Source organism: Gossypium raimondii, chromosome 10 (genome assembly GCF_025698545.1).
Source record: "Gossypium raimondii isolate GPD5lz chromosome 10, ASM2569854v1, whole genome shotgun sequence".
Taxonomy (NCBI): Eukaryota; Viridiplantae; Streptophyta; class Magnoliopsida; order Malvales; family Malvaceae; genus Gossypium; species Gossypium raimondii.
Window position 1 is genome coordinate 8,959,400 of NC_068574.1, and position 26,702 is coordinate 8,986,101.

Here is a 26,702-nt window from a genome sequence, read left to right on the forward strand (position 1 = left end):
CAACATTTCATCCATGAATGCTTCAATTTGGCATTCAACTCACATAACATTTCATTCATACATTTCATGAAAATTCATTTCCATTTCTATACATCCTCATAACACATATCATATTTCATATACATGATACACTAAGAACTTACCAAATTACCTTCATTTGATTCTCATTTAGGTTTTGTACGTATCTGTATCACTTAATTCGATTGTACTTTCATTCTCATATTGACTTTGCCCGTTGAACCATTCGAAATCGTTAAGGATACTCAGAAATCATAATAGATCATACAATGTCATATCCCAGATATAGTCTTACATGTTATCACAAATCGATGCCACTGTCCCAGACAGGGTCTTATACGAAATCATATAACGATGCCAATGTCCCAGACATGGTTTTACACGTAATCACAATACAATGCCAATGTCCCAGACATGGTCTTACATGTTATAACCTCTCAGTAATCCTAATGTCATGACATTTGTATCATATGAGGCTTTTGGACGTCGTAACTCCTTCGATTTCGGCTCGTATTCATGACCATTCATCATTCAATTCAATTCAATAATAATTAAGCATTTATAACACAATTTAAACACGTTATTAGCATACGAACTTACCTCTTTCGCTGTAACGACGAATTAGGTCGACTAATCATACTTTATTTTCCCTCATTCTATATCCGATTCTCATTTTTCTCAATCTATATAATAGCAAAATTTTCTTATTTAATCATTAATCCATTCAATTTAACACAATTTATACATTTTGGAAAAATTACACTTTTGCCCCTATTATTTAACATTTTTGCAATTTAGTCCTTATCACATAAAATCATAATTTCATGCAATTTCATCCTAGCCATGCTTAGCTGAATTCTTATTATTGCCTTATCAGCCCACATTTTCCAAATAATCACACTTTTAACCACATAATTTCAATATTTCATAATTTAATCCCTAATTAGCATTTTTATCAAAAAATCACTTTATAAAATATGAAAGTCTAACATTAAATATTCATATTTCACCATTAAACATCAAAGAACACATAAGCTCATCAATGGAAACTATCAAAATCTTTAATAGTTTTGAAATCGAAGACACGAGCTAGCTAGTACTAGTTGCGACGATCTAAAAAACGTAGAAATCATTAAAAGCATATCAGAATCCATACCTATTTGAGAAAAAAATACGATGGCCGAAAGTCAAGCTCATCCATGGTTGTTTCAAACTCCATTTTCGATTGTAAATTGGATGAAAGAAGATGATAATTAACTTTGTTTTATTTATTTTATCTTTTATTATCAAATACCAAAATTAACCTTTAAAAACATTAGTAACTACACCAAATGCCACTCCACTATCATCCACTAACTCATAAATGAGCTATTTGCCACATAAGAACCTTTACTTTAAAGTTCTTTAGCTATTTGACACCTTTAGCTTATAGAACACAACTTTTGCACTTTACGCGATTTAATCCTTTTTATCAAATTAAGCACCCAAATGATAAAATTTCTTCACGAAATTTTTATACAATCATAATATCATACTGTAATTATTAAAATAATAATAAAATAAATTTTTTGGCATCAGATTCATGGTCTCAAAACCACTGTTCTGATTTCACAAAAAAAAACTGGCTGTTACAGTCATTGGGTATGTTGATGCTGATTTTGCTGGAGACCTTGATAAAATAAGATCTCTTACAGGTTATGTTTTTATAATCGAAGGTTGTGCAATTAGTTGGAAAGTCACTTTGCAAACTATAGTCGCTTTATCTACCACTAAAGCTGAGTACATGGCGATTACTGAGGCTTGTAAAGAAGCTATTTGGTTGAAGGGACTCTTTAGTGAACTCAATGAAGACCTTCAAATCAATACAGTATTTTGTGAAAGTCAAAGTGTCATCTTCCTTACAAAAGATCAAATGTTTCATGAAAGAACAAAACACATTGATGTTCGTGATATTATTGCTCGTGGTGATATTGTTGTAAGTAAAAGTAATACTCATGAAAATCTTGTAGATATGATGACTAAGTCACCTCCTATAGCCAAGTTTGAGCATTGCTTAGACTTGATTGGTGTTCATTGTTGAAGTTAAACCCTTAAAGGGTTTTATGGAAGAGGTGGAGAACTTATTCGTTGATAGTTCGAGATGAAGAACTTGTTAATTGAGAATTTGTGTCAAGGTAGAGATTGTTAGAATTAAGTGACCCGAATCCTTATTTAAATAAAATACAACGGTAAATAAAATAAAAGTAAAATCCCTATAGAACTACACTTCTTTTATTTTATTTTATTTTATTTTAGAATAAGGTTTAAAAACCTTATTAAACTCCATCTATTTGATATTGATTAGAATAAGGTGTTTCAATCTTACTACACTCCTATTAGAATATAGTTTTACAAGCCTATAAATAGACATAATCTACTCTTGTAATTATTCGAATTTGACATAGTGAATTTTCTTCTCCTCTACCCGTGGTTTTTCCCCAAAAGGGTTTCCACGTAAAAATTTGTGTGTTCTTTATTTTTATTTCTCTTTTCTTTGCGATATATTGTCATTACTGATATTCTATTTTTACAGTTCCAATGCCAAGTGAGAGGGTTGGTAAAGAAAAGTGCCTCAACCCTATCTCACAAACAATAACATCATTTGCCCAAGTCCTACCTTCCACCCTAATACCACCCAACTCACAACCCTTGCTCAAAAACAAGAACGTCATCATCAACATTCAACAGCAAAGTTATCAGAAAAAAATAGAAATAGCAAAATTTCTATTCGCATTTATCACTGGTGACAGACCATCGTGCTCACTCACAGCTTCAGGATTTTCGTTCTCTCTCACATCAACAGATTCTTGGCGGCCTGTAAAGTTTCCCAGTATTCCGGTGGGTTACATTGACAGTGTTATTGAACTCATGCGCCAGTAGTTAAAGCATATTGGGTATCAATGTTTTCCCTTTCGGGGGAATCTCCATCATCATTGTCTGAAAGTCTTATTTTTTGAAGGTGAAACCAGGAGCACTCCCTTCTCATCTATTCCTCCTCTCTCTTTCTCTTGTTGGCACTCGATCCTTCATTGATTTGAAATTCCCTAAACCATCCAACACTCTTACCTCTCTAGTTTCAGCCTGAACCGCAGCATGGCCTTCAGTCTTGGCACTTCTTCTTTGAATTGCACCTTTTCCGGTTCCTTTAACATCCTTATATGACACTTGTTTCTTCAAACATGTTGAAACTAGGACTGGATCAATCATTTTTCATGCTTGTTTATTCCTCCCAGGCAACTAGTGAACTAAAAGAGAAAACGACCCCCAACGTCAAAGGAAAATGCCACCCACCTATAGTCCCCATCACAATAGAATCAGGAAATAAATGCTTTATTATGTTCAAATCAATAAATTATAACGCAAGATTTAGTTGATAGAAAATTAACAAAAAACGGCAGCTTACGGTTTCGTAGAAGATAATGCCACTGTTTTATACAAGACAAAGATGCAAATCTGGTAATTAACAACCCTAACTTGCATACATTCACATTTTGATTACAGAACTGTTTGATTTCTTCTCCCTACATGTGTGTTTTATATATGGGATAACATAAAATTCTGGCTTAAGCTGTAGTGTTAGCATTGATAATTTGATTTTGATTGGGACATAAACATGAACAAGGAAGTGACCTGTCTAAGTAGAACCAAACATTTCTTTTACTTGACATTAATTTCAAATTCCATCCTTAAATAACCTTATCTTTATCCTTAAAAAAATCATTACAGAAGCAAAATTTAAAAATTTTCTTAAGCAATACTAAAGCAAGTGAATGATTCATGCCATTTCCCATTTTTACAAATATTAAGGAGGGTCTTTACTCTTTAGCCTTGAGGTTGCAAATATTATATATAGTTTGCCATTTCTAAACCCACTTTGTCAATCTTTTCCACCGTTAACTATAGATATTCAATGCCATATGGTAGGTTTGACTTGCCTTTACTTACTCTTTGGACCATTAGTCGGGACCACTAGAGACAATTAAAGGGACATCTAATGTTGCAAACTTCTATTTTAACATCCATGCATTAACCTGGTACTAAACTGTAATATTTTAAAACTTATTAAATACTAAAACAAAACGCAGGCATTAAAATGGAAAAAAACTTTACGTACCAAATTGAATATCGAACTTAAATTCAAGTATGAAATAGGATATTAACCTTATAATTAACATAAAATGACAAGGTCAATTAGGTATGGTGCGTATAAATCACGCGAGGGTTTTCTTTCCCATTTCCTTTGTAGTGCCCAATAATAAAGCCGGGAACATCTATGTCTTAACACAGAGTTTGGCAAGCGAGAGTAACAAAATCCGAAGGGAATCCCAATTTCTTCGCTTTTCATCTTCTCTCGCTTCCATTTCTCCGTTTTTTCCCCTCCGGCAATGGCTATCGATTCTGATTCTTTCAAACAATCACTTCTCCCTAGCTTCCTTTACTCTTCTGCTCCCAACTCTTTCTCTCTGGATCGGCTCATCAACGCCAACAGCCCTGCTTTCTCTGCTTCACGCTCCACTATACCCGGTGCCCCCGCGGCCTCTTCCTCGCCGTCGATCAAGGCGAGAACTTTCATGATCCCCTCCCCCAATGAGCCCGGGAAGAAGATTGAGATGTATTCGCCTCAGTTCTACGCTGCTTGTACCTTTGGCGGTATCCTTAGCTGTGGTCTCACTCACATGGCCGTTACTCCTCTTGACCTCGTCAAGTGTAATATGCAGGTTTACAGATCTGGCTCTCTTCTTTTTTTTATCCTTCTATTGTTTATTTTTGCTAGTTTTTTAAGATTAGATCTGAGATAAGCTTGTCGTTCGCTTGAGAATTTTGATTGACAAGTTGTTTGCTTATGAGATCCGTGCCTACTTTTTACTGCTTCAGTTCCAGAACTAAAATCACTGTCTGTCGGTTTTATTGATGATCAAGGCTTCTGTCCCTTCGACTTTGGTACCTTGTATTTCAAGTTTTGCTTTTTAGGATGTCATTTATAGGAATACGGAACTATTTAGGAGTATAACTTCGGTTGCAATTGAGATTTGATTTTTTTTTTGGTTCAAATCTCTCAATTGTTAACTTGTGTTAGATCCTTGTTGTTGGAAAGTCTGGTTGTGGAGAAGGAATGGAGGTCCATATGGTGGATGAGAGGTAGTAGGATTAGTGTTTATGTGCTGTGGAAGTGATTTAATGGAGTAACATTATATGAAGTATCTTAGGGAAGAAGGTGATGAAATTGGGTTATTTTTATCCTTTAAGATAGGGTCTTGTGTGGGAAGCTCAGTGTTGTCGATGGCGCAAGGTGCTAGGTGCTTGAGTTATTAAATTGCCTCAGGCGCAAGTTGCAGAAAGCACAATATGTATGTTGGTTTTCCTGTGTCTATATATGGAGTGGAAGATATAATAAAGTCTAAAGTTGAATACTCAAATATTGAGAAGTATGTAGTTTAAGACTATCCATTTCTTACTAGTAGGTAAGTCTAATGAAAGGAAGTGAATTTTTTTTTTTAAAGATAACTTTATTAAGGCTTTTTATTCATTTTATTTTATGCCCATTGCCTTAAAAAAAGCATACTTAGATGGACAAACACCCACCTGATTAAATGGGCTTGCCTGAAAGGGTTTGATTAAATGGACTTGCCCAAAAGGGTTTGATTAAATGGGTCGTTGTTTGTTTAGTGCTAAGGTGCATGCACACCTAAGCCTCCGCTTTCTCAAAACTGGGGAAGCTGCTTGTCATGTAGGGCTTCGATACGTGCTCTTGGATGTGAAGGTTGGATTGCTAATCGGTCCCACTTGGGTCCCAATGTGATTGGCAAGTGTCTTAAGTGTAATGCCTTGTCTCAAGAGAATCAGCCACTATAATCTTATGATTAGACCTTTACTTAGAAAGGTATCAGATCCTCATTATACTTGGTGTGGGGTTGACCTTCATTTGTTCCAGGTGAGATATCGGGTTTGTCCCTTAGGCGAGGTTTTGGTGGTTTTCAGCCTTTTTAGTCCTAGGCCCAAACATAATTTCCTCGAAATTAATTTTATGCATCATGTTATTTACTGGTACAGTAGTACCTAAACGCACTCGTAGTTGTATATCTTTTATTGTTTGTAGACAGATTTCTGAGTTTCACTGGGTAGCTTTGTTAGATGAGTACTTGGTTTTGTTTGTTGCTGTTAATCTAGTTTATTTTCTATTGTAATGGTTAACATTTAAAGCACCTGATGACTTTTTATCCTACATAAGACACAAATTTTATAGAACAGCTAATGTTACTTTCTTGATTTAGTTTTATGTAACCTGTAATTAATAAGGTGAATGATCTAAGTTGATGACATAAGGACTGTTTTGCCAGATTGACCCTGCAAAGTACAAAAGTATCTCATCTGGTTTCGGAGTTCTACTAAAGGAGCAAGGAGTGAGGGGCTTCTTCCGTGGTTGGGTTCCTACCCTTCTTGGTTACAGCGCACAGGGTGCTTGCAAGTTTGGATTCTATGAGTTCTTCAAGAAGTACTATTCTGACCTTGCTGGACCTGAATATTTTGCCAAGTACAAGACTCTCATCTATCTTGCCGGCTCTGCATCTGCTGAGGTGATTGCTGATGTTGCACTTTGCCCCTTTGAGGCAGTCAAGGTCAGGGTTCAAACCCAGCCTGGTTTTGCTAGGGGTCTGTCTGATGGTCTTCCCAAGTTTGTCAGATCTGAAGGTGCTCTCGGGTATGCTCCTATGCGCTATGTTAAATTTTCTTTTTAAATAATACAAGGAAACGTCTGCCAGAATGAGCTTTCTAACTATTTCCCTTTGCAGATTGTACAAGGGTATTGTTCCTCTTTGGGGCCGACAGATTCCATGTAAGTTTTCCATGTACGGTTTGCTGAGTACTGCCTTTATTATCATTTATCATTGCTTGGGAACTTGTACTTTTATTTGGTCATGTCTTTTTTTCCCTTTACCCCTTCTCTCTAACCCACTTTTTCTGTTCATAGTTCTAGCATTTGCTAAGTGCAGCGAAGTGTAAGAGTATTTATTTGATCTTTCTTTGTTTCAGATACCATGATGAAATTTGCTTCTTTTGAAACTATTGTTGAGATGATCTACAAGTATGGTATTCCCACTCCCAAGGAGCAGTGCAGCAAAAATCTGCAGCTTGGTGTTAGTTTTGCTGGTGGTTATGTTGCTGGTGTCTTCTGTGCTATTGTTTCGCATCCTGCTGACAACCTTGTCTCCTTCCTTAACAATGCCAAAGGAGCAACTGTTGGGGATGTAAGTTCTGTGCCTTGGATGATCCGCTTGATATTTAATTCTCATTTATGAAGCAGTGTTTAACTTTGCCTTGACCCTTCTACTATCTCTTGGCAATGTAGGCTGTGAAGAAGCTTGGATTATGGGGTCTGTTTACCCGTGGTCTTCCCCTCCGTATTGTGATGATTGGAACTCTAACTGGAGCTCAGTGGGGTATCTATGATGCTTTCAAAGTGTTTGTGGGGCTGTAAGTTCTTCCCAGCACTAGACTCGGTTAATATACATGCTTTTGTGGTTTATGCTAATGTTTTTTCTGCAATCTTCCAGGCCAACTACTGGTGGTGTTGCTCCTGCTCCTGCTGCTGTGGAGCCTGCCAAGGCATAGAATGTTGGAAAACCTGTTGTTAAGGGGAACAAGTAAACGTAGGATTGCTGGAATGGTTTGTCAAGCTGGTGGAAGGATATTCTTTTTTGCGTTGAGAACATTTTTATCAAGTCGCTCTGTTTTGAAAAAAACTGTTGGTTTTAGGAGAGGATGGTTTTGATCTCATCCTCCAAACTACGGAGACTAATTATTTTTGTAGTAGTTAGATCATAAATGAAATTTCATTTGAAGATCAATCCCCCCCTTCTGTAACAGTGAAAAATAAGGAGCAGATGCAGATGGGGTTATACTGCTTACTTTAACCTTCCGCAAGCTTTCTAATGCAATGTTGAGAGCTTTTGTTCGGCTTTCTTTGAGTAAGGCATCTCTCTCTCTCTCTACAAAAAAATATTTATTACATTTTTAGAACATGGAAGTTAAAACTAGTTATTCACATGACCGCAATCCCACCACCCCAGCTGAGTAATCTCGTTTAGTCGCCCATTTCTTGCACAAAGTTTGTGAAAGTTTAGTCGCAATCAAGAAACTTAAATCGACTGTTGTGTTCATGGGTTAGATAAAATCATAGCTTAGTGAGAGCGCTGGTAAAGAACAGTCTGCCTCTACCCTTTCTCAGAAACAATATTAATCACGATAACATCATTCGCCCCTACCTTCTACCCTAATACCAACCAACTCACAACCCTTGCTCAAAAACAATAACATCATTATCAACAGCAAAGTTATCAGACAAAAATAGAAATAGCAAAATTCCTACTCACATTCATCACTGGTGACAGACAATCGTGCTCACCCACAGGCCACAGCTTCAAGATTTTCGTTCTCCCTCACATCAGCATCTTCTTGGCGGCCTGTAAAGTTTCCCAGTATTCCGGTGTCCTCAGTTTGGGTTACATTCACATTTCAGTGTTATTGAACCTCGGTAAAATCAGGGTCTCTTCCACCTATAGCGACAGTAGTTAAAGCATATTGGGTATCAATGTTTTCCCTATCAGGGGAAATCTCCATCATCACTGTCTGAGAGTCTTCTCGAAGGTGAAACCTCGAGAACTCCCTTTGCATCTGGTTCCTCCTCTCTCTTCCTCTTGTTGGCACTCGACCCTTCATTTGATTCGAAACTCCCTAAACCATCCAACATTCCTACCTCTCTAGTTTCGGCCTGAACCGCAGCATCGCCTTCAGTCTTTGGCACTTCTTTCAATTGCACCTTTTCCAGTTCCTTCGGCAATCCTTATATGACGCTTGTTTCTTCAAACATGTTGAAACTAGGACTGGATTAATCATTTTTCATGCTTGCTTATTCCTCCCAGGCAACTAGTGAACTAAAAGAGAAAACGACCCCCAAAGGCCCAACCCAACGTCATAGGAGAACGCCACCCACCCAAAGTCCCCATCACAATAGAATTAGGAAATAAATGCTTTATTAATTGATAGAAAATCAACAAAAAGCGGCAGCCAGCGGTTTCGTAGAAGATAATGCCACTACTTGCTTAACTGTTTTATACACGACAATGATGCAAATGTGGTAATTAACAACCCCAACTTACAATACATCCACGTTTGGATTACCTACATGTGTGTTTTACCCCAACATCAAATTTTCTGGCTTTAAGCTGTGGTGTTAGTATTGATAATTTGATTTTGATTTTGACTTACACATGACATGAACAAGGAACAAACATGTCTTGGTAGAAGGAACAAACATTTGTTTAACTTCATTTAATGTAATCAATCATTTCAAAAAGCAGTCAATTGAACCACAGGTTAAGTGACAAAATTTATGTTCAAGTTTTCGGTTAACATTAATTTTAGACTCAATACTTGGATATTCCTTAAAAGATATCATTACAAAGGTTTAGAAGTTTTCTCAAAGATTGTTAAATAAAATCATCTGTTTCATTTCTGGCACGCCAATGATTCATGCAATCACCTATTTTTATAAGTCTTTAACCTTGAGCTTGTCAATATTATATGTAGTTTGCCCTTTCTAAGCCTAATTTGTCAAATATTATATCCAATGCCATAGTGGTAGGTTTGGCTTGCCTTTACTTACTCTTTAGAAGTTGACGGACATCAATCTTCAATTTTGTGGTCTTCTACCTTCTCCATTTTTTTCTCATTACTCCCATCAAATGAAGTGTGGTACTTTTTTAGTTTTGCTCGTCTTTGGACCATTAGTAGGACCACTAGAGACAATTAAAGGGACATCTAATGTTGCAAACCTCCTCTCTTCATACATACATACATACAAGTTGTCTTAACATGTTGGACTACAAACTGTTAATGCAATAATTTCAGCCCCCAAAGCTCATTTCATTGAAAATTCAATCAAAGCCTCTTATTTGGTGATGATGATGAATCCTGGGTTTTTGCAAGATGAAGTTAAGTTGAAGGATGTCGGAACTTGTACTTTCGATGCTTAAACCAATTTAAAAAATTTGTAATGAAAAAAAAGATTACGGGGATAACACCTTTGGGCTTTAGTCCAAAGCTACTTGCTTCTTTATTTCACATGGAAGCAGTTGTTGCAAATGATGGGAAGGAAGAGCATCTGAAATGGAAATGATAATGGCCACTTTCAAAACCATATCTCTCTATCTTGCCTTTCACTTCCAATTATGTTTGTTAATAAATAATAATAGGTCATAGTGGGGACAACAATTATTGTAATTTCAGTTTGTAGCTATAACTCCAAAACTAAATTTGCTGCACATGCTACTATTCTTCATCTTTTTCATGTTAAAACCCCAGTGTTGATTTGATGTAGACAATGTCCTAACTCCTAAGGCCTTGTCTTGAATAATATACAAAGTCTTTATATTTATCTTCAGAAAATGCTTGATATTGCTATATTTGAAAGATCATGCGAAAATCCCATGTCAAATAATTAAATCCTCCAGTATATTTGGTCATTGCCATTTTCAGACGACCCTCAAGGAATATCAATTATGAGCCCTTATTAGAGCTCGAGTTATCTTGAGCTTCAAAATAAATCATAGTCGTCCAAATCATGTTACAATCATGTGCAAAAGGAAGACATATATGCCTTTTCTAGAAAGCTAATCAACTTTTGTTTTACCAATTGGGTTTTGGTGATTCAAAGGATGATGCTCAATTAAAGAAACGTCTAAATCTAAGAAATTTTACAGTGTGGCTTCCACAGGGAAACTAGTAAATTTTCTTATGTAAAAAACATGAACTTATGCAGATAAGTCAACAGATAAAACTTCCATTACATAATGTTACTGCTGAATGATCATGAAAGATTTCTTCTACGTTAAAAAACCATTTGCAAAGGAGAAACAAAAGCTATCCTTCATAGAAAGTCATTAGAGAAATGAGCCATCAGAAACATCGGTACGATGAAAGTTGAAGCAAATTGTACAGATAATCGATACACCCAGCAAATGTATTTATAAAGCAAGCTTCTGTTTACAAAGTTCAAAAGTAGATAAACTATCAAATTGGATTAGGCAGGGAATCGCTACAACCAACTGTTTACAGAACAGTAACAACTACCATAAATGCCGGGTAGAACTCATTATTAGCGGCATTTCTCCCCCCTCCCAAACAGTAGCAGCGAAGCATAGCAGAACCAGAAATGTAAATGAAATAATTCATCCTTCATGAATTATATCATAGGAAGAAGCAGCAGTCCTCCAACACACAGCAGCAACATAGAGCAGCCAAACTGCATTATGCCATCAGCAAAAAAATTGCATACAATAACAACAAAAGCATCTAAAACATTATATTATCCAATTTGTGGTCTATCAGTTAAAAATGCCAAAAAGTGGCCAACAGACACCAGTTCTTCAAGTTCAGCTATTAATCCAAGCCTAACATCACTTGATAGCAAGCTAAAAGGATTAAACAGACCAAGTACGTAATGAGCTAATGGTCCAAGTCTGTCACCAGGAAACTATAGTGTTATCCATAACTACAAATGAATTTCCACATGCCAACATTCTAGAAACTCACACGCATGACCTGTTTCCTTCTAAAAGATACAAAATTAATTCAATAATTAAGTGGAAAAGGGCTCTTTAGCTCGAGGAATGTCAAGCTTCTGAACATGAAATGAGGAACGCCCTTAAACACTGAAATAAAAGTTGACAGCTAAGCACATGTTGTAGCAGGATTTATCAATCAAATGTGCTAGCAGTCTTCTAGCATAGGCTCGAACAGAAACATTCAAGAACTTTACATGAAAATTCAACAATGGAATTAGATTAATGAAAGACTCCTATGCAACAACAGTATCAAAGAGAGCTTTTTTCATTTAAAAGAATGCCTGGCTAGCATTTCTAAAGCAAATCTTAAACAACTGTCCAAATCATGATGGTAACCATGTCCTCCATGATTTTCATTTTTTAACTCTCATCAATATAAGTTTTTTGGTCTACACCTCTTCACAGACAATCTAGTCTCAACTTCGTAAAACTGATCCATATTGAACAGGTACATCAATAATTTATGGTAAAACAGGCAGAACATGAGAAATATAAATCACACATAAATTTGTACATCCATGATGCTTATCTAATCTAAAATGTAAATGCTATTCAGGATGCATATATAAATATATATATCAATATAAATGAAAGAAATATAGCTATACTAAATCCTTGACCTTCCATGCGAGTGCTAAAGTATAATCGAAATGAAACAATTTAAATATAAAATATCTAAAAAAAAAGGGGGAGTAGGGTAACATGACAAAGTTGATAATCTACAATGAGATCAACTTAGACTAAATGTTAATTTTTAATGCTATCAAATTCCTTGTATCATAAACAAGCAGACCCTTCATCACAATAAACTTTTTTCTTAGTCCATTCTCTTACAAAGTTTTCCCTTTTACTTTCTAGTTTCTTTTGAGCTTGATCACAGAATTAATTTTTTCAATACTAAACCCTAAAGGCTAGAACTTTCCAATTTAAGTTAAACATAATAAGCAAAAAGAAAGGGGGAAAAAAGCAGATCCTTAAGCACAAAAGCAAAGGAAGAGTAAGAAAAAGACATACCAGCCTTGCAAGAAAGAGAAACAGCCAGAATCAGACTGGTTCTGGTAATGGTAAGGGTCATAGTGGTGGTAGTGTTGATATTGAGGATGAGGTTGAGGGGGCGGAGGAGGTGGATACCCTTCAGCAAAATAGCCTTGGTAACCGTCGTAGGGCTGGCGAGGCGGCGGAGGAGGATAGGCAGGATATCCAGTTGGCGGAGGAGGATAGCCTTCGTAAGATGGGGGAGGAGGGGCTGATGGATAGCCCGGTGGGGGATAAGGAGAGGAATAACCTGTGGTAGAAAATATAAGCAGATGAAAAGAGGAAATTAAGGAGAGGAATGGAGGGTTATAGGAATGATACCGGGAGGAGGATAATGATCTTGAGGACCTCTCTCGTAACTCATTTCGATGCTTTTTCTGTCTGTGTCTCACTCTTTGAGAGGTTCTATTCTACCACCTTCTTCTTCTGAAGCTCTAACGGAACAGCCCAAATCCTGTGCGAACGGTGTCCTGTTTTGTGTTTTGAGTTTTGATCGCTTTGCAAGTTGCCTGTTCCAATCATTTCCTGCCACTTCATCCTGATCGACTTGTTCAGTTCTAACCCATTCTTTATTTTATTCAATTCAAAGATATTTAATTTTAATTATAGTTTAAATGTATATATAAAATTTTATTTTTAATTCATACACATTTAATGAAATAAATACATCAATTTATTTTTATATTAAATAAATATAATTATGTGTATAAAATATATAAACAGAAAAAGATGCTATAGTAATATTTGTGTTAATAGTTTGTGCTAATTAGATCAAATCAAAATTTTATGTATAATTTTATATAAAATTGAAAATCATATATAAAATCACACATTAAATCAAAGTTGAGATTTTTCCTTTTAATTTTATAATAACTTTTCATCCGGAAAAACTATAACTATTAACTACAATTTCTATTAAATTAGTTTTCTCATAACAATCTTTTATCTAAAAATTATGTATTTTTTTTCTTTTTGATAGTTAAACATTTTTTTAGATACAAGTGATATCTAAACTATTTTCTTTTATATAAATTTGGAACTTCTATTAGTTTAACCGTTAGTGAAACCATTAAGTCTATTTAAAAATTAATTAATTAAAATTACAATTTAATTAATTAAAATTGCAATATCTAAACTGGTCAGGTCATTAGTTCTCAATTTGACCAGTTCGTCCAATTCAATCAAATAAATTATTAAAAATCTCATAAAATAAAATATGTTTAAAAATAGAGAAAACCAATTCAACTAATTTTTTAGCATGGTTTAATTTATTTCTATCAATTTGTAGATTAATCAATTCAAACTCTATTTCCAAATTAATACTCCAATCAATTCTCAATCTATCCAGTTTGAGTGACTATTCCGATCCGATTTTGAAAATACTAATTTTGATCGATAAATAATTTTTTTTGATCTCATCATGTCCAACAAGCAAACAGTGAAGTTCAATACACCAAAATCTCGACATTGAGAGGGAGAATTTTGAGCTTTACTAGATATTATAAAGTTAGAAAAAAGAAGAAAAAAGGAAATAATGTAAAAGAAAATAAAAGAATTAAAAAATATTTTTTAAAATTTATATGACATGGCAGTCTAGAACTTTTTTAACAAATATAACATGGTTAAAATGAGTAATCAAATAATAATTTAGGTATAATTATGACAAACTAAAATAGATACCAACTTGAGAAAAAAATATAGTTAAGTACTAATTTATGAGTTAAACCATTTTAAAAATAGACTTAACTATTGGAAAAAATTATTTACGTATCAAAAAGAATTTAGTACTAAGATGGAAAAAAGATATACTTCACACTGCAAGGTATTGTTGGCTTTGCACACACAGTCCTTCCTTTTTTAAGACCATTACATCATAGGACTTATTCTTCAAGCTGAGACCTTTGTGTAGGCAGGGCCACTCGGACTCCATGTCTCATCTCTAAAATCACTCTCTCATTCACTTCGTCACATCTAAAGCAGTATAATAGCAGTCTAATATACATACACACACTGAACAGGTAAAACGTAAAAAAGTGCTAAATTTCAAAACTGACATCCGATTACAAGATCAGTCCTGCTTCTTTTTAAGCATTACATGTTTCAATCAAGTCAAGGTCTAGGAAGTGAGAATTAGTTGATTCATCTTGCACTCAACTCAGTTAATGTCCATCTAATTCTAAAGTTCCGACAACAAAAGCAAAAAATAGAAAGAAAAAACTTCTTGAAACTGCCAATTGAAAGAAAAGCTCACGCATTCAGCTCAGCTACAAATACTTAGCGCTTCTTCTTGATTGCTTTCAAACCATTGGATTTTGATGGGGTAACCATCAGGTAGATGAATAGACCCACAATTGATATCACAGAGACTTGAGATCCATACTTAGCCAGCAACCTCTGCAGACACACAACGTTCGCATTAATTTTAAAGGTAAAGGAGTCGTTTGTGGACTTTGTAAATCAAACTTCAAAAAGGGGGGTAAGAACTTAAAGAATGGGCCATCAAGGATCCATCTATTTTTATTTGTTATGTAAGAAGCAACACTCAACCACTACTAATTAATCCCAACAACAATGATGTTCAAAAAAATTGATGTGCATAATGTCTACTCCTGAACCCAATCTGGCACTCTCTGCATGCATGGCTTCCATTTTCTGGGATCCAGATTCTAGAAGCATATGATTATTTTAATAAAATATAGAAATAATCATTCATACCTTAGCCTTCAATATTGAGTCACGGTTGACGCAAGTTCCACAAAAGACAAACAAAAACAAAACAAACAGGCTTTAGTAACACGAAAAGAAGGAAAAGATAATATCTTTGAATTCCTTGCTTATTGTTATTGTAAACAAAACTTACCCACTCAAACTTCTTCTCAGGAGGTATTTCTGCAAGGACATCTAACGGCAAGATTGAAGTTGAATATGCCTCCTAAAACACACGGATCAAATTATGTTCACATTTTTCTTCTTTCCTTCACCTAAATTTTTAAGAAAAGAAAATAGACTCCTTTATGGATCTCAAACCTGTAGAGCAGCCTTTGTGGGAATGCGAAAAGAGATAACTGCTGGGGCACCATAGAACATGCCTTGTTTTTTGGCCTCTAATTCAAATGAATGTGATCGAATACCACCACTGCAGATCATAAAATTTTGCAATTTAATTAAGATACGATCCAGGACAAGCAAATTAAATGGAATAACAGAAAGGAAATACTCACGCGTCAAGTTTCTCCCATGACTGAGAAATATTTCCACTGATAACATCAAATGCATCTTGGGGCCAGCTATAATCCACAAGACTCAAATCATATGCCGTCCTGAAATTTTTTGTTTTAGAAAGATTTTCTTCAAACAAGATAAAAATAAAATAAAATACAAAGAAAGAGAAAATTATAGTTCATATTATACTACAGAAGCTTCTGAAATCTTCAGTAATATTGTTCGAAGTATTATATTGGATCATAGAGTAACTCAAGCCCCGATTATAGTTCATGGTCAACGGGTTAGATAGATCAACCCCATACAAGAATCAACAGTAAGGAAATTGAAAATTTATGAAACAGGCAAGATTTTAGAGCAGAAAACCTACAAGAAAAATAAAATGCCAATGTAATAGTTACAAAATTCCCTAGTCATTATGGTTCACAGAGAATGCATTTCTTTATAATTTTTGTTCTATTTATTAAAATGATCAAATTTGCAGTTCTCTCAGATTCAAGTAATTAATAAAATAAAAGAAAGTCGATTTAAATCGACTGATTTCTCTGTATGTTATCTAAAATTGAATCATCTGCAAAAACAAAATAAAAATCAATCTTCTCATACATGCAAATCAGATGCTTATCATGCGAAGCCTAAATCAAAATCGTAAGCTACATAAGATAGTAAGGGTAGGTGGAATTCAAAGTGAAATATATTATAGATTCAAACTTTCAGGATTTCCGTCTGGATGTAGTAATTAGAGGTAGATCTGAATAAAAGGGAGAGAGAAACGCACGAGAAGCCTTGATTGTAGATGTCGATAGAGACGGAGACGCGCTCAGCGCCGGATTTGAGTCTGGTGAGCGATGCCTTCTTGTGAGCGATGATGAAGGGGGAGTCGCCGACGGCGGTGGCAGCTGATACAAAGAAAAGAGCAATGCATGCCGTGAGCAGCAGATTTGTCATAAGCGTAGCCATGAATCTGAGCTGAATGATTTTCTTTTCCTTGTTTGACTTCAACAAGAAATGAAAGTGTGGTTAAACAAGGGAGTTGAATAATCAGACGAGAGTACATAAAAGGAGAAATTTTTTTACTAATTTAGTTTGAAACGTCATCGTTTGGCTTATTTCTATTATTATTAGGGTAAACTAACTATTGGTCATCCAACTTTTAGGGCGCTTTCATTTTAGTCACCAAAAATAAATTTTTTGTAATTTCGTCACCCAACTTTTAGGGCACTTTCATTTTAGTTACCCAAGTGTTAAATATATAACAAAGTTGACTTGACTATACGCGCCACATTATATTTACACACCCAACTTTTACGTCACTTTCATTTTGATCTCCAAAAAAGTATCATTTTTTTAATTATTGATCAGGGTAAAAAAAACTAAAGGATTAAAGTGAAAAAGCGATAGAAACTAACATAATGAATTAAAAATTGTCGAATTGTACTTGTTTATCCCATTGACAAAAATTTTAAATTTTTCAATATTGAAATTTTAAATTTTAAAATATCAAAATCAATTAAATAAATAATTGAAAATTTTTATCCCTTAACGGTGTTTGATTTATTACTATGATATTGAATTTAATTTAATTACTTAGTTTAAGCTAAAAGCAAAAAAAAGTCCTTACAATTAATTAAATTAAGTAATTTTATCTTTTGTGCAAAACAAAACCTAAATTAATTTCAATATTATAATACTAATTTGTTTAATTTATTTTAGTGTTTCAAAATTAAAATTTTAATATTAAAAAGAAAGAAATTTAGAATTTTGGCAAGGGATAAACAAGTACAATTTGATAATTTTTAATACATTATTTTAGTTTCTTCCGCTTTTTCACTTTAGCCATTAAACTTTTTTACTTCAACCGATACTTAAAAAATGATATTTTCTAGGTGACCAAAATGAAATTTACCTAGAAGTTGAGTGATCAAAATAAAAGTGTAAACATGATATGACATATAAAGTGAATTGTCGTAAGAGTTTTAATGCTTGGGTGACTAAAACGAAAGTGCGTTAAAAGTTGGACGATAAAATTACAAAGATTTCATTTTGAATGACTAAAATAAAAGCACCTTAAAAATTGGGTGACCAATTTGACAGTTTACCCTTATTATTATTTTGGTAAGCTTGATATAGAGTAAGTTAGAACAGTAAAAAAAACAGAAATGGCTTAATTTGGTTTATGAAAATACTTCTTATTTTCAAAATAAAAAATACGTATGATAATTAAAATAAAATTGAATGATAATTAAAAATAAAAATTGTTTTTAATAATGAAAATATAAAAATATGTTTGATACTTATTTTTTCATATTTATCTAGATTCCAATCATATATTGAATTTAATATTTGAAAAATATTTTTACATTTATATGGATTGAACCGAGACCAATTTATTTAATCATCAATAAACACTAAAATTTTATTTTTTTTTCATTTAACTCTGTAGATATTATTTGATTTTAGTCTGCTACCCTAGCACGTTTCTGTCTGCCTTCTTGGCAAGTCTAGGTTTTCAAAAGTTTCTTGGTTCGACGGCTACCATCTAAAGGGTCTGAATTAATTCTCTTAATCTGTTTCTCATGTAATTGTCCATGGAGTCAGATTTCGCCGGTCTGTCTATTGATGATGATGAAGAATAAATCCTGCAAGCACAAGGAGAGATAGAACCGGTAAGTGAAGAAGAGATTTTAAGTTTGGTTTGTTGCTTTTTTACAACCAGTATTATTCATTATCCAGCAATGAAAAGCACCATGGCTAATTTATGGCATCTGGTCAAGGGTGTTCAAATCAGAGATTTGGGGGAGAAGAGATATATTTTTAAATTCTTTCATATTGTGGATATGGAAAGAGTTTTAAAAGGGTCCCCTTGGACTTTTAATAATCACCTGCTGATTTTGCATAAGTTGAGTAGGGGAGAGGATCCATTAAGAGTTCCATTAATTTCAGCATCTTTCTGGGTACAAGTACATGATGTTCCCATTGGCTTTTATTCTGAAAATCTGGCCATACAATTGGGAAATTTCATTGGAATATTCCAAGAGTATGATAGTGCTAATTTGGGGAAAGAGAATATGAATTATATGCGGATTAGAGTACAAATTGATGTTAGACGGCCTCTCAAAAGGAAAAAACAAGTTAAGTTTCAAAATAAATGCTCTTACGTCAGATTTAAGTATGAGAGATTAACACTTTTTTGTTTTTATTGTGGCCACCTAGGTCATAATGATTCTTTTTGTGAAATAAAAATGGAGGCAGAGGTGGAAATTGGTGAGATGGGATGGGATTTGTCTTTGCGAGCACAGTCAAGAAGAGCCCAAGCAATGAGTAGTGTCTGGTTAAGGAAGGAAGGAGGATTTTCAGATGCAAATAAGGGAGATAAACTCAGGGGAAATAGAGACTGAAGGAAGGCATGGAAATTTGAAAGTAATCCTGTTCCTAATTTAGGTTTCAACTTGGAAGGTAATTGGATCTCTTTCGGTCTAGGGGGAATGAGAAAAATAATTGACAATAACCACATGGCGATGGAGCATGATTTGGAGAATGAGGTGGTTATTTGTGAGGAGGGGAAAAATAGGGTTAGAGGGGAGATGGAGGAAAGTAATGAGATGGGAGGGAGAAATAGGAGGAAGGCTGAAGTCAACCATTTGTTATCGGCGGCTGCCAAGAGGCAAGCCGACTGGTTGCAATGAAAATTTTAAGCTGGAACGTCCGAGGATTGGGGAATCTTCGGACAGTCTGACGGCTTCGGCATTTGCTGAAGCAACATTATCCCCAAATTATTTTCTTAATAGAGACAAAAGTAAACAAATTTCGGATGGAGAAAATTCGAAGAAGCTGCGGGTTTCAATGCGGAATTGATGTAGATTCTATTGGATCAAGAGCTGGACTAAGTCTTGCATGGCGAGGAAATGTTATTATTACGCTTCAGAGTTTTTCAGATAGACATATTGATGTGATTGTCGAGGAAGAAGGAGATAATAAAAGATGGAGATTTCTGAGTTTCTATGGTTCTCCATACTCACGGACAGGGGTGACGCATGGAATCTGTTGAGACAATTACGGTGTCATGGAGATTATCCATGGCTGGTTTGTGGAGACTTTAACGAAATCTTATATGGATTCGAGAAGAAGGGGGGATTACCTAGGGAGGAAAGAAGAATGGAAGATTTTCGTCAAGTGCTTGAGGAATGCAGTCTGAATGATTTGGGCTATTCAGGTAGGTGGTTCACGTGGGAGAGAGGGAATTTTTATGAAACGAATATTCAAGAAAGACTTGATAGAGGAGTTGCAACGGAGCAATGGAGCGCTTTATTCCCTAATTCCCTGATTAGGCACCTTCCACATACATTCTCTGATCATTGTCCACTTCTTCTGGATACTGCTGTTAGGAAGAGAGGAATGGGAAGAAGAAATTTCAAGTTTGAAGCATGGTGGGTGACGGAAACAACATTCTTTAGCGAAACCAAACAAATCTGGGAAAACTCCACAGGAGATTTTTTGTATAGGATGGAAAATCTAAAAAGAGGTTTGGAAAGGTGGGCGGTCACGATCCAACAGAACAGAAAGATGAAAACAGAGGTCTTGTCTTCAAAGCTGGCAACATTACTTGAATCTGATAGAAGTGACGAGAATCTGGCAGAAATTATAGACACAAAAATTCATCTGAATCTTGAGATTGAAAAGGATGAACGCTATTGGGAACAAAGGGCCCGAGTTAATTGGTTAAAACTTGGCGATAAAAATACAGCTTTCTTTCACAAACAAGCGTCACAAAGAAGAAAGCAAAATCAAATTCACAGGCTACAGTTCGAAGACGGAAGGGAGACAGAGGAGTGTGAAGAGAAAGAGGCGATCGCTAGAGAGTACTTTCAGAAATTATTTTCAACAGGAGGACAAAGAAATTTGGAGAGGATTCTGAGAGGAATTAAACGATGTATTTCAGAGGAGGACAATAATTATCTAAAGGCAAGATATACAACGGAGGAAATATTTGAAGCTCTTTCAGAAATGGGACCTACAAAAGCTCCAGGTGAGGATAGATTTCCAGCCCTGTTTTATCAGAAGTGTTGGCCAATTATAGGAGAGGATGTTTCTGTTTTTTGTCTCCAGAGGTTAAACGAAGGTATGGATTTATGTTCAATTAATAAAACAAACATTGTGCTAATCCCAAAAGTCCCAAACCCTTCAAGGATTACTCAATTTAGGCCAATTAGCTTATGTAATGTGATTTGCAAATTGATAGCTAAAGTCATTACTAGAAGGTTCCGGAGAGTGATTCATAAATGTATTGATTTATCACAAAGTGCTTTTGTTCCTGGAAGGCTGATTTCAGATAATGTCCTTCTTGCTTATGAAATTCTTCACACTCTAAAACTCAAGAGGGTGGGGAAAAAAGGATTCATGGCTATCAAGTTGGACATGAGTAAAGCATATGACAGGGTTGAATGGGTTTTGTGGAAGGGGTAATGGAAAAAATAGGATTTGATTCTGATTGGATTGAGTCGGTTTTAAATTATACCTCTTCAGTCTCATATGAAGTGATAATCAATGGTAATAAAGGGCAAACAATCATTCCATCTAAAGGCCTAAGATAAGGAGACCCTCTAAGTCCGTTCTTATTTCTTCTTTGTGCAGAAGGACTTTCAAGTCTAATAAGGCTAGCAGAAGAAGAGAATACTCTTAAAGGAGTTAAAGCAAGCCGAAGAGGACCAGTTATCTCCCACTTACTCTTTGCAGATGATTGCATCTTATTTGCAGAAGCTTCTGAAAGGGGGGCACAGTCTCTAAAACAGATTTTACAGGAATATGAGATTCAGGGCAATGTGTAAATTATGAAAAATCAGCAATCTTTTTCAGTACAAATACAGAAGAGGGGGTAAGGGGTGACATCACAAGGATCCTTCGAGTTAGAAGAGCTAATGATATTGAACGGTATCTAGGGTTGCCTAGTTTGGTGGGGAAACGGAAGAAGTCATCTTTTCAAAGTTTGAAGGATAGACTCAATCAAAGGATTGACAATTGGAGTATTAGGTTTCTCTCCCAAGAGGGGAAAGAAGTGTTTATCAAATCGGTTCTACAAGCTATTCCAACTTATTCGATGAGTTGTTTTCTTCTCCCTAAGACCCTTTGCGCAGATTTGGAAAGAATTGTTGCTAATTTCTGGTGGAGGAAGAGAATGAATAGGAAGAGTATACATTGGTGCACTTGGGAGAATTTATGTTTGTTAAAAGAAGATGGAGGCCTTGGTTTTCATAATTTTGCGAAATTTAATATTGCATTATTAGCGAAACAAGGTTGGCGTCTTGTTAATTATCCAAATTCATTATTGGCGCGTGTTTTGAAAGCTAAGTATTATCCCGATTCAGACTTTTATAAAGCTAGATTGGGGAATTTACCGTCGTTTACCTGGAAGAGTGTATGGTATGCGAAAGGTCTGCTTGAAAAAGGTATTTGCTGGAGGGTGGGGAGAGGTGATAAAATTTCAGTTTGTGATGATCTGTGGATACCAGGCAATAAAATGGTTAGAATATCGAACCAAGAAGTTAGTGGAAATACCTTTCGATCGGAGATTGCTGAGAAAGTTTTGAAGATACCACTGACGGAGACGGAACATGACGACTTTCAAGTTTGGAAAGGGGAGCCGACCGGGGAGTTTTCAGTGAGGAGCGCCTATAAACTATTATATGAGTGTTTATTGGATCCTAATGAATTAATTTTACATACCGAAACTACAAATTTCTACAGAAAGCTATGGAATATACATATCCCATCTAAGATAAAAATGATGATTTGGAAGATCTCATGGAACTTTATCCCATCCTTTTGCAACCTCAAAATCAAGCGGGTAGTAGTGAATACTCAGTGTCCCAGGTGTGATTGTGAAGAAGAAAACAGTTACCATATCTTTCAACAGTGCCCTACAGTGATTGAGGTTTGGAGTCACTTAAATATGTCATGGGTACTGAAATAGAGTAACGAAAATATATGGAGTTGGCTTACTGGAATCTTTGGACAAGGAAATGTTGAGCAACTTCAAATATTCTGTTGTGGTCTCTGGTTTATTTGGTTCAATAGAAATTAACTGGTATATGAGAAGAAGAAAGTATCAAGAACTAAAATCGCAAGGAAAGTTAGAAGCTATATTTCAGAACTTGAAGCAACAAAGGAAGATAAACTTACTTTACACTCTTCGGATAAGTGTCACCAGGTGTTCAAAAGGGGAAGGGCAACAGTTCATTTCGACGCAGCTTTTGACCGTCAGACGTTCAGATCAGCATCGGGACTAATAGCATGGAATGGGGAAGGAGAAATCCTAGCGTCACAGGCAATTCATCACTCCAACATAGAAGACCCATTTACAGCAGAGGCATATGCAGGATTACAAGCAGTAAAACTAGGTATTAGTCTGGGATTCAACATACTTGAAGTTATGGGAGATTCAAAAACGGTTATCAAGAAGTGCCAAAATTCTATTATTGATAGATCGGTCATAGGATCAATAATCAGAGATATTCAGAGCAAGAAACGCAAATACCAGAAGGTTGAGTTTTCTTTTATTCCAAAATTTAATAACATCTATGCTCATACTATTGCAACGGAGGCTCTCAAGAGTGGAGAAAGCTTTTACCTGGAGAGGGGAATCCCAGAAATGGTCCGGAATGCGCTGGAGAGGAGAAACCTTGGAAAGGAGAGACTTTGGCAAAGACCACCGGATTGAAAAAATGAAAAGTCTCTCTGTTTGCAATAAAAAGTAGCAGAGAAAAAGTAACATTGGGAACCTGCTATCATTAAGGCTGGTGGGTGGATTTGAAACGATTTGATACAAGTGGTGTCCAGCTGTTTTTGAATTGACTGGTTTAGGATAAGAATAAGTTTTGTTTGATTTTGATTATTTGATTTTAGTAGGTTTTTAGGCCATAATTGCTGCCCGTTTTCTAGATTTTTCTTTTGTAAGGCCATAGGCCTGTTTTTTTATTTTCTTGTTATATATATAATACCAATCAATTATTTCAAAAAAAAAAATCATCAATATCAAGATGTTGGCTCTGAGATTATTATATGAATCTGCCACATTTTTAAGTTTAAAGAAAGAGATCTCGTTCAACCTATTTAGAACTTGGATTTCATTTTTTTTATAAAAAAAAAGAAATCACTAGGCGATTACAATAACCAATTCATAAATTAAAAGGATTTAAACTCATTATGATCTTCAACCAACAAATCTCTAACCAAAACTGGCGGAACTGCAAATAAACGGAGCAAATAGTCCCTTGTATCAACACATTTAACCATGTGATCTATAACCCCATTTTGATCCATTGGAATATGTTAGATACGAACTACCCATCTTCAATGCAACAATCTTAATTCCACTAAACTACTTATCATTCCAAGCATCCTCGACAATTGGGGAGGGGGAATATTAATTTTCTTATTTTCAACAAATAGTACAAACTCATCATTCTCCTCAACAAAATTGACTACATCTGTAAATGTATTAGGGTTCAAGTCAGTAACCTTAATATCTCTCTCAGCCCCTTATCGCACCCATTCTACTTGACTCCATTCCTCATCTAAAACCAGTTTTCCATTTATAAAGCAAACCATTATGGATCTCAGTTCATTATTAGCAAGCTAGGTCCTAGTTTCCTTGAAAGCATCATACTGTAGATAGTGTAACGATCCGGGTTTTTTTGTCGGTGTCGATTCAAGGTCCAGTTCTTTAGACCAAGTTGTCGGGAAATTTACTATTTGAGAAATCATAAGGTGAAGTTGAGATTTGAATTAAAATTTGTGTAAGTACAAGGACTAAATTAGTATAATAAAGAAGTTAATTGAAGTTTTGGTGATTATTCCATGTCTTTGTATGTAATTAAACCCTGTTTAAAATAAGTTAATGATGCCTTCAGACCTGGCATTTAGTTGACACGGTGTGCTGGAGGAATAATTGGTACGATGGAGGGACTTGGGTATATTGGTGTGTTGAAGGGATAAAAGGTGTGATGGAGGGATATGATACCAACATAGGCGACCAATTAGTTGATATAATAAATTAAGCTTGAAAACATCAGTTGTATGCTATTGTAAATGTAAACTTGAAATTGCCATAATGGTATTGCGATTTAAAGTTAATTGTTGATACTTGGTTTGATAAAGATAATAATTGGAATCATATTGATAAAAATTGATTATTATTGAAATAATAATTAGATTATATTCTCATTATATTTATATTTTTTTGAATTATGTTGTGTGATCGTTCGTTTTTAGTAGTTTTGGGACCATGATTCCAAATAGTATTTATTAATATTACGAGTTGATTATAGTATTTTAATATATTTTGATTTGGTAACTTTTGTTAGATGGACAGCTAACAATAGCCAACCTGGTTTGTCCCTAAAATCAAGTAGTTTTGAAAAATAAGGTATCGAAACATTATTTCTATAATCGAGCCCGTAAATATTTAAGTTATTATATAGTTAAACTGAAATTTGGTCCGAAAATTTTAATGATTTGATAATTAATTAAAGAAAATGAACTAAATCGTAAAAATTATAAAAGTCAATCAAGATTGATTTTTATTAACAAAATGCATGATTAATATTTATTCAAGGATCTAAATGGTAAATTGACTATTTTAATTAAAATGGGACGATTAATGGACATTTTGGTTGTATTTTCTTATTATTAAAGTTAAAATAATAATTATAATAAAAGAAAAAACATGAAATTTGTTGTCATCTTCATTCTTTCTTCTTCCCCAATGAACCACCATTTTTAAAGTTTGGAAGTTTCAGTCAACATTTTTCTTTTGCATTTAAGTCCCTCAATTATCCATTTTTATATTTTTATATTTTTGAGATTGTTGTAGCTTAACTTAACTAATTCAGGGACTAATTTGCAAAACTTTTAAATGTTTAGAATTTGTCATGGATGAATTTGTGATGTTTTGAATTTTGTGATAGATTATTAAGCTTATAGTTAAATATGATTATTTTGTAAAGTGATTTTGATTAGTTTTTAGTTAAAGGATTAAATTGATATAATATTAAATTAGGCATGAAATCTTTGTGAAATTTTAATAAATATGAGTTGTTTTGGTATAATGGAAAATTTGGCTAGCATGAAATTGGGGAATTGTTTTAGATTTGAAAGTTTAGAATTTAGGGATTAAATTGTATAAAAGATAAATGTTTAGGATAAAAGAGTAAAATATTGATTAAAGAGTCAATTACATGAATTTTAGTATTTAAAAATAATTGAACTGGATAATTGAATTAAATTATTATATAAATCAAGAAAGAAATCAATCGGACACAAATAGTGAAAAAATGAAGTAAACGGAATAGTCTTCGACATCGCGTTTGTAATCGTTTTTGATTAGGTAAGTTCGTACATTGATTTAACTTATTAATTGTTGTTTTTAGTCATATGTTAATTATTATTTACGATAGAAATGATTAAAATTTAGTGATATATAATAAATAGAAAATTAGACTAAATTGCAGTGTTAGTTAATTGATAACTATATCTAAAAAATAGGAACTATAGGGACTCACAGCTCGTGTAAGCAGGCCCATTTCACAACTCGTATGAGCATGACCATTTCACAGCTCGTGTGAGCATATATAGTTACAGTTACAGTTACAAGCATAATTTATGTGAGCATTGTTCTCGTGTATCCGATATTATTTCATTTAGTTAATCAAAAGTTAAATGTATAAAATGAAACGGAATATATGAAACGGTTATATGGGATTAGGCATT

At 34.5% G+C, this 26,702-nt stretch overlaps 3 protein-coding genes and 2 long non-coding RNA genes across 7 annotated transcripts; 1 reads left to right on the forward strand and 4 right to left on the reverse strand.

Moving 5' to 3' along the window:
* The first annotated feature begins 4,294 nt into the window (after positions 1 to 4,294).
* On the forward strand, positions 4,295 to 7,904 carry LOC105776375 (mitochondrial phosphate carrier protein 3, mitochondrial). Its single transcript, XM_012598990.2, has 6 exons — positions 4,295 to 4,775; positions 6,396 to 6,757; positions 6,849 to 6,892; positions 7,090 to 7,304; positions 7,406 to 7,530; positions 7,611 to 7,904. The coding sequence occupies exons 1-6, from the start codon at positions 4,443 to 4,445 to the stop codon at positions 7,666 to 7,668; spliced, it is 1,137 nt and encodes a 378-aa protein (XP_012454444.1). The 5' UTR covers positions 4,295 to 4,442; the 3' UTR covers positions 7,669 to 7,904.
* Positions 7,045 to 9,045, reverse strand: LOC128034066 (uncharacterized). The gene is made up of 2 exons (XR_008190121.1): positions 8,430 to 9,045; positions 7,045 to 8,045 (listed from the first exon to the last, which is right to left on the reverse strand). It is a non-coding gene; the product is annotated as an uncharacterized LOC128034066 (long non-coding RNA).
* Positions 9,046 to 11,047: 2,002 nt separating this feature from the next.
* On the reverse strand, positions 11,048 to 13,214 carry LOC105777575 (cysteine-rich and transmembrane domain-containing protein WIH2). The gene is made up of 3 exons (XM_012600920.2): positions 13,038 to 13,214; positions 12,696 to 12,966; positions 11,048 to 11,359 (listed from the first exon to the last, which is right to left on the reverse strand). Exons 1-3 carry the CDS (start codon positions 13,078 to 13,080, stop codon positions 11,305 to 11,307), a joined length of 369 nt encoding a protein of 122 aa, XP_012456374.1. The 5' UTR covers positions 13,081 to 13,214; the 3' UTR covers positions 11,048 to 11,304.
* Positions 13,215 to 14,735: 1,521 nt separating this feature from the next.
* Positions 14,736 to 16,978, reverse strand: LOC105777850 (uncharacterized). Its single transcript, XM_012601345.2, has 6 exons — positions 16,717 to 16,978; positions 15,938 to 16,036; positions 15,744 to 15,852; positions 15,577 to 15,648; positions 15,432 to 15,437; positions 14,736 to 15,110 (listed from the first exon to the last, which is right to left on the reverse strand). The coding sequence occupies exons 1-6, from the start codon at positions 16,896 to 16,898 to the stop codon at positions 14,991 to 14,993; spliced, it is 588 nt and encodes a 195-aa protein (XP_012456799.1). The 5' UTR covers positions 16,899 to 16,978; the 3' UTR covers positions 14,736 to 14,990.
* A 4,780-nt stretch (positions 16,979 to 21,758) lies between these two features.
* On the reverse strand, positions 21,759 to 23,685 carry LOC128034102 (uncharacterized). Of its 3 annotated transcripts, none has more exons than XR_008190200.1 (5): positions 23,563 to 23,685; positions 23,115 to 23,340; positions 22,935 to 23,016; positions 22,491 to 22,852; positions 21,759 to 22,431 (listed from the first exon to the last, which is right to left on the reverse strand). It is a non-coding gene; the product is annotated as an uncharacterized LOC128034102 (long non-coding RNA). The 3 variants fall into 3 exon arrangements; XR_008190201.1 differs by lacking the exon at positions 23,563 to 23,685 and having other exon boundaries at positions 22,491 to 22,604; positions 22,697 to 22,852; positions 23,115 to 23,531; XR_008190199.1 differs by lacking the exon at positions 23,563 to 23,685 and having other exon boundaries at positions 23,115 to 23,531.
* Positions 23,686 to 26,702: the final 3,017 nt, after the last annotated feature.